The sequence below is a fragment of the Nerophis lumbriciformis genome, linkage group LG26 (genome assembly GCF_033978685.3).
Source record: "Nerophis lumbriciformis linkage group LG26, RoL_Nlum_v2.1, whole genome shotgun sequence".
In the NCBI taxonomy this organism is placed as follows: Eukaryota; Metazoa; Chordata; class Actinopteri; order Syngnathiformes; family Syngnathidae; genus Nerophis; species Nerophis lumbriciformis.
This window is the reverse complement of record NC_084573.2, coordinates 31,958,324-31,966,510: the sequence shown is the minus strand read 5'-3', so window position 1 is coordinate 31,966,510 and position 8,187 is coordinate 31,958,324. Positions and strand designations below refer to the sequence as shown.

At 44.0% G+C, this 8,187-nt stretch overlaps 1 protein-coding gene across 3 annotated transcripts in view; it reads left to right on the top strand.

Moving 5' to 3' along the window:
- Nucleotides 1-8,187, top strand: part of brms1lb (BRMS1 like transcriptional repressor b) — a 34,169-nt gene continuing 25,982 nt past the window's right edge. For 2 of the 3 annotated variants that reach the window (XM_061986730.2, XM_061986729.2), the window contains exon 1: nt 1-261. In XM_061986730.2, the coding sequence (XP_061842714.1) occupies nt 126-261 (136 nt within the window). In that variant the 5' untranslated portion in view covers nt 1-125. The remainder of the gene's footprint in view (nt 262-8,187) is intronic. The other variant, XM_061986731.2, reaches the window with a different exon arrangement.

Sequence of the window (8,187 nt, the reverse complement as noted above, 5' to 3'; positions counted from 1 at the left end):
ATTGGTCCAGCGGGGCCATGTTTGCGTCCCCAGCTGTCTTGACGCGGTGTCGCTAACCGGTTAGCCGCCTCAGCTCGCAACGTCGTTTTAAACTCACTGGTACAGATCAACGGCGGCGAGTCGTGATGCCGGTCCATTCCCGGGAGAAGAAGGAAAACAACCACGACGAAATGGAGGTGGATTTCCCGGAGCAAGACGCTAGCAGCACGGACGAGGAGGACACGGTTAGCACGTCCGTGTCTGAAGATGGAGACAGCTCAGGTGGGACAAATCTTACTTTTACGCCACATATTAACTCACTGGGACGTGCAAATTGACATGTTTATTAGGAATATGTTCAAAAACTGCGGGGACGTTATGTGTACCTGTGTGAAGTTGCCCCCCCCCCCCCTTGTCAAAATCTCCCCAAACTTGTCCCAATTTGTGCCATTACATTTAAGTTTTTCTAAAATACATTTTCTGACTAATGACGTCATTTGTTGTCTAGCTTTTCTAGTTTTGACGTTTATCACGTTTGTTGGGGCTGCTTATGAAACACTAAACGTTTGTTACGTTTGTACTGGACAATTTGGTGTGTCTATTGCGTCACTTCCGGTCCGTTCCTGTCAAACAGGAAATGACGACAACAAAAAAAAGCTTGTTTTTTTTTTGTGATAATTTTGAAGTTTTTCTGACCACTGGTTCGTGATCACAGCTCCAGTAAAGTCTGCTGGCATCTTTCAAACCGAGGCGCAGATCGGCCGAAGAAAAAGAGCGAATTGGAAGAGCTGTTAGTTAGCCGCGATTCAAAGCGGTTGCCGAGCGACCAGAAGCGACACTGAGATTGCACCGGCGAGAGTTCCGTGGTGTTTCTGACCACACCGAGGGATCTCGATTGAATTCCTCCGGTTGAACCCTGCATGGCGCAAGGTACGAACTTGTTGAAACGTAGGGCTCGATAAAGACACGTGTTTACGCTTTGCATTGTGGGTTTTGGGTAGGGCTGGGCGATATGAACAAAAAAGTATATCCCGATATATTTTTACTTAAACTCGATATTCGATAAATATCTCGATATATCCATCCATCTTCTTCCGCGTATCCGAGCCCAGACTTTCCTCTCCCCAGCTGCTTCGTCCAGCTCTTCCCGGGAGATCCCGAGGCGTTCCCAGGCCAGCCGGGAGACATAGTCTTCCCAACGTGTCCCGGGTCTTCCCCGTGGCCTCCTACCAGTCGGACGTGCCCTAAACACCTCCCTAGGGAGGCGTTCGGGTGGCATCCTGACCAGATGCCCGAACCACCTCATCTGGCTCCTCTCGATGTGGAGGAGCAGCGGCTTTACTTTGAGCTCCCCCCGCATGGCAAAGCTACTCACCCTATCTCTAAGGGAGAGCCCCGCCACCCGGCGGAGGAAACTCATTTCGGCCGCTTGTACACGTTATCTTGTCCTTTCGGTCATAACCCAAAGCTCATGACCATAGGTGAGGATGGGAACGTAGATCGACCGGTAAATTGAGAGCTTTGCCTTCCGGCTCAGCTCCTTCTTCACCGCAACGGATCGATACAGCGTCCGCATTACTGAAGACGCCGCACCGATCCGCCTGTCGATCTCACGATCCACTTTTCCCTCACTCATGAACAAGACTCCGAGGTACTTGAACTCCACTTGGGGCAGGATCTCCTCTCCACTCCACCCTTTTCCGGGCAAGAACCATGGACTCGGACTCGGAGGTGCTGATTCTCATCCCAGTCGCTTCACACTCGGCTGCAAACCGATCCAGTGAGAGCTGAAGATCCTGGCCAGATGAAGCCATCAGGACCACATCATCTGCAGAAAGCAGAGACCTAATCCTGCAGCCACCAAACCAGATCCCCTGAACGCCTTGACTGCGCCTAGAAATTCTGTCCATAAAAGTTATGAACAGAATCGGTGACAAAGGGCAGCCTTGGCGGAGTCCAACCCTCACTGGAAACGTGTCCGACTTACTGCCGGCAATGCGGACCAAGCTCTGACACTGATTGTACAGGGAGCGGACCGCCACAATCAGACAGTCCGATACCCCATACTCTCTGAGCACTCCCCACAGGACTTCCCGAGGGACACGGAGTCCACAAAGCACATGTAGACTGGTTGGGCAAACTCCCATGCACCCTCAAGGACCCTGCCGAGAGTATAGAGCTGTTCCACGACCAGGACGAAAACCACACTGTTCCTCCTGAATCCGAGGTTCGACTATCCGACATAGCCTCCTCTCCAGTAGACCTGAATAGACCTTACCGGGAAGGCTGAAGAGTGTGATCCCACGATAGTTGGAACACACCCTCTGGTTCCCCTTCTTAAAGAGAGGAACCACCACCCCGGTCTGCCAATCCAGAGGTACCGCCCCCGATGTCCACGCGATGCTGCAGAGTCTTGTCAACCAAGACAGCCCCACAGCATCCAGAGCCTTGAGGAACTCCGGGCGGATCTCATCCACCCCCCGGGGCCTTGCCACCGAGGAGCTTTTTAACTACCTCAGCAACCTCAGCCCCAGAAATAGGAGAGCCCACCATAGATTCCCCAGGCACTGCTTCCTCATAGGAAGATGTGTTGGTGGGATTGAGGAGGTCTGCGAAGTATTCCCTCCACTGATCCACAACATCCACAGTCGAGGTCAGCAGAACACCATCCCCACCATACACGGTGTTGACAGTGCACTGCTTCCCCTTCCTCAGGCGGCGCAAATTGGTCCAGAATCGCTTCGAAGCCGTCCGGATGTAAATGTACAATGTAAAAAAACATGGTGTTTACTTTTTGATATCAAAATAAAACACAAAGCAGTTTGGCTAATGAAGATGAAGTCTAATAAACAAGCTTTGTTCTTCTCCAACGCCTCCTTGTGGTTCAGTACAACAGTTTGGCCAACAAAAATAAAGAGCAGTGATACCTCACACATCGAATACACAATCTTCACAGCTTTACGTTCAGTTCGATGAGATGACAAAACATTTGAGCTAGTATTGATGTTATTGGAACACTGATACAGTTTGCAGTTAGATAAAGGACAAGTGATCATCATAGTAAACAAACTAAAGGCTTTATAAAGAAGTTGTGACAACCTGCTTGCACGTTTCCTCACCTCATTAACTCTCAGTCACAGCAGCTGATGAACGCTGTATTGAGTCAATCAAAGCAACATCAAATAGTTTTTCTCCTTCACTGTATACTTTTAGTGTGGGGACAAGTGCGTCTGTCTCCAATATTGTCCACACCTGTCTCCCTCCCGCAGTGCGCTCTTAAGCGCACGCCGGGAAGCGAGGGAAAATGACGTTAAATCAAGCGCTTGGCTCCTTTTACTCAGAGGGGAAATCTCCGGAGCAAAGTCCGTGTAGTTAGTCCGCCATGATTATCAAGCCAAACCACGCTAGTGCGCATGCGCTTGACTTCGTGTTGCCTAAAATGCCGGTTTTTTGGTCATTAAAAAATTAGACGGTATTACTAACCGTCTGGAATTTTATCGCAAATTATCATTATACCGTTTACCGTTACATTCCTAGTCCATTAACAAGTAAAAAGTCAAGGGCGGTCATGGCTTGTTCTTGTCGCCGATGCTCATACTTGCCAACCTTGAGACCTCCGATTTCGGGAGGTGGGGGGTGGGGTGGGGGGGTGTGGTCGGGGGTGGGGCGGTGGTCGTGGTTGGGGGGCGTGGTTAAGAGGGGAGGAGTATATTTACAGCTAGAATTCACCAAGTCAAGTATTTCATATATACATGTATGTATATATATATATATATATATATATATATATATATATATATACACAAATAAATAAGAAATACTTGACTTTCAGTGAATTATAGCTATCCATCCATCCATTTTCTACCGCTTGAATTCTAGCTATATATATATATATTTATTTTATTATATAGAGGGGTGGGGGTTTCTCATAGTCATTCACATCGACGTCCCACTGGGGTGAGTTTTTCCTTGCCCTTATGTGGGCTTTGTACCGAGGATGTCGTTGTGACTTGTGCAGCCCTTTGAGACACTTGTGATTTAGGGCTATATAAATAAACATTGATTGATTGATATATATATATATATATATATATCAAAGAAATACTTGAATTTCAGTGTTCATTTATTTACACAGATACACACACCTAACACTCATCTACTCATTGTTGAGTTAAGGGTTGAATTGTCCATCCTTGTTCTATTCTCTGTCACTATTTTTCTAACCATGCTGAACACCCTCTCTGATGATGCATTGCTGTGTGGCACGCACAAAAGTGCTTTCATCAAATGCACTGGAGTCTGGAATCTTCCATCTCTCCCTAGCATGGCCCAAACCCGGTCAATCTTTTCTTCACTGGCAAGCACTTGGTAGTCCACTACTTCTTCCCGGAGGCTATCCAGGTCCAATCGCAGCTGCGGCTTGGAACTTACAAGCGTATTTCTTCATCTTACTCGTCGTCGGCGTCGCCATGGCTTTATCTTCCTCGTTCTTCTGCTTCGTCTCCTTGTTGTGTGCGCAGTTGTGCACTGCACTCTCTAAAAGCCGTAGATGTTATTGTCACATGTGCATGTACAGTAGATGGCAGTATTGCCCTGTTTAAGAGTGTCACAACATTGCTGTTTACGGCAGATGAACTGCTTTACGGTAGACAAAAACATGACTGCTGTTGTTGTGTGTTGTTACCGCGCTGTGAGGACGTTAATGAAACTGCCTAACAATAAACCCACATAAGAAACCAAGAACTCGCCCTCGATCATTCTACAGTTATAACGTGATTGGGCAGGCACGCTGTTTATATTGTGGGAAAGCGGACATGAAATCAGGCTGTCAACACGTCACTCAGGTCCGCCTGAATTTCAGGAGAAAATTTGTCCCGGGAGGTTTTCTGGAGAGGCGCTGAATTTCGGGAGTCTCCCGGAAAATCCGTGAGGGTTGGCAAGTATGCCACTGACCAAGAAGACCTGGATTCAGGAGCACATCATCCAACTCAGAGATATTACTGAAACAACAACAAAGATTGTTGAACAAGAAAATATGGAACTAAAAAAACTTCTGCAACAAAGACCATAAAAGCCAGCATTTGGAGAATGACATAGATTCAGACCCCCCCCCCCCCCCCCCCCCCCCCCCCACATCAGTAATAATCGTTTTTATTATACAGACAAATAATATAATTGTCTATTATTCATTTCAACAGCAAAAGCTTGTACACAAAATACAGCAACATGAAGCACTTTTTATAACAATTCAACGAACCCTTCAAAGTAGAGATGTCAGATAATGGCTTTTTTGCCGATATCCGATATTGTCCAACTCTTAATTACCGATTCCGATATCAACCGATACCGATATATACAGTCGTGGAATTACTGTATTTTTCGGAGTATAAGTGGCTCCGGAGTATAAGTCGCACCGGCCGAAAATGCATAATAAAGAAGGGAAAAAAAACATATATAAGTCGCTTTTTTGGGGGAAATTTATTTGATAAAACCCAACACCAAGAATAGACATTTGAAAGGCAATTTAAAATAAATAAAGAATAGTGAACAACAGGCTGAATAAGTGTACGCTATATGACTCATAAATAACCAACTGAGAACGTGCCTGGTATGTTAACGTAACATATTATGGTAAGAGTCATTCAAATAACTATAACATATAGAACATGCTATACGTTTACCAAACAATCTGTCACTCCTAATCGCTAAATCCCATGAAATCTTATACGTCTAGTCTCTTACGTGAATGAGCTAAATAATATTATTTGATAATGTGTTAATAATTTCACACATAAGTCCCTCCTGAGTATAAATCGCACCCCCGGGCCAAACTATGAAAAAAACTGCGACTTACAGTCCGAAAAATACGGTAGCACATTATTATGCCTAATTTTGTTGTGATGCCCCGCTGGATGCATTAAACAATGTAACAAGGTTTTCCAAAATAAATCAACTCAAGTTATGGAAAAAAATGCCAACATGGCACTGCCATATTTATTATTGAAGTCACAAAGTGCATTATTTTTTTTAACATGCCTCAAAATGGAATTTGGATCATTCTCTCCCTGAGAAAGAGTTAGTGCTGCAAGGGGTTCTGGGTATTTGTTCTGTTGTGTTTATGTTGTGTTACGGTGCGGATGTTCTCCCGAAATGTGTGTGTCATTCTTGTTTGGTGTGGGTTCACAGTGTGGCGCGTATTTGCAACAGTGTTAAAGTTGTTTATACGGCCACCCTCAGTGTGAACTGTATGGCAGTTGACCAAGTATGGGTTGCATTCACTTGTGTGTGTGTGTGAAAAGCCGTAGATATTATGTGATTGGGCCGGCACGCAAAGGCAGTGCCTTTAAGGTCTATTGGCGCTCTGTACTTCTCCCTACGTCCGTGTACACAGCGGCGTTTTAAAAAGTCATACATTTTACTTTTTGAAACCGATAATTTCCGATATTACATTTTAAAGCATTTATCGGCCGGTAATATCGGCAGTCCGATGTTATCAGACATCTCTACTTCAAAGTGATTGCTGTCCCAGAAACACGGATTGATGATAAAAAAGGAATAGATTAAGATCTGTAAGGATGGAGGAGTAGAGGTGTACGCGATGAAGAACCTGATCTACAAAGTGGTAAAAAACATGTCACCTGTTATTGATAATATCTCACAATGTTTAAACAGTGATATGTCAATAAAACCAATATGTATTGATCAGCTGTGTATATATAGGTGACTTTAACACGCACCTATTGAGCCCTAATCAGCAATAGTCCATTGATGACTCCATAAACACAATGTATAGCATTTGTTTATATCCTAAAATCACAAAGCGAAGCAGACTCACACGACACTGTGCCACGCTTATTGAAAATGCCTTTTGACTAATGATTTTGACAATAATGCTACAAGTAAGTGGGTCTGCTAATAACCGTTTTCTATGATGGAAACTACAGGACGAGGAACATGGACGACAAAAAGACAATACGAGGACCAAAAACTTCCTCAGACCTGTCCCAAATGTTTGTGCTCTGTTTGTGCTTCAAATGTTTGTCTATTATAGTTTTTATGTTATCCACATTTTATTATTCATAATCAATCCAACTGTACCTACTCAGTGGCCTCGTGGTTAGAGTGTCCGCCCTGAGATCGGTAGGTTGTGAGTTCAAACCCCGGCCGAGTCATACCAAAGACTATAAAAATGGGACCCATTGCCTCCCTGCTTGGCACTCAGCATCAAGGGTTGGAATTGGGGGTTAAATCACCAAAAATGATTCCCGGGCGCGGCACTGCTGCTGCCCACTGCTGCTGCCCACTGCTCCCCTCACCTCCCAGGGGGTGAACAAGGGGATGGGTCAAATGCAGAGGACAAATTTCACCACACCTAGTGTTTGTGTGACAATCATTGGTACTTTAACTTTAACTCTAATCCCCCCACCTTGTCAAAACTTCTCCAAACTTTTTCGTTTGTGCTTTAATTTTTTTTTTTTTTTGTCTAACTATTGTAGTTTTTATGTTATTTACGTTTAACGAGGCTGGTTATGAATCATAAAATGTTTGCAATGTTTTTGTGATTCATAACGAGTCGCCTTACCTTGCCAAAACCTCCCCAAAATTGGCCCAAATGTTTTTGAATAGAATAGAATAGAATAGAATATATCTTTATTGTCATTGTACATTGTACAACGAAATTGTATGCAAAACTAATTTAGTGCAAATTCATAATAACACATAAGAACATAGATAAATAGATACAAATACATAAAAATACCAAGCACACAGCTCACAACAGTCATTATTGTCTTGTGTTCAGCGACACTATTGCTCTCGGGTAAAAAGTGTTCTTAAATCGGTTTGTCCGGCATTTTATAGTCCTGTATCTCCTGCCCGAGGGCAGCAGTTCAAAAAGTTTATGTCCAGGGTGAGATAGGTCCCTTATGATGTTTTGGGCCTTTTTGAGGTACCTGGCACTGTACAGTTCATCTAGGGAGGGGAGAGAGGTTTTGCTGTTTTTATGATATTTATGTGTTAATATTTATAACCAGCCTCCTTTCCCCACCTTGTCAAAAAAGGTGTGTTATGTTTGTGATGACATTTTTTTGTTTATTATAATTTTTGTTATTATTCATAACAAGCCAACCCACCTTGTTAAAAAAAACTGCTATGTTTGTGTTGCATTTTTTTTTTTTAGTTTTTATGTTATTCAAATGTTATTATACA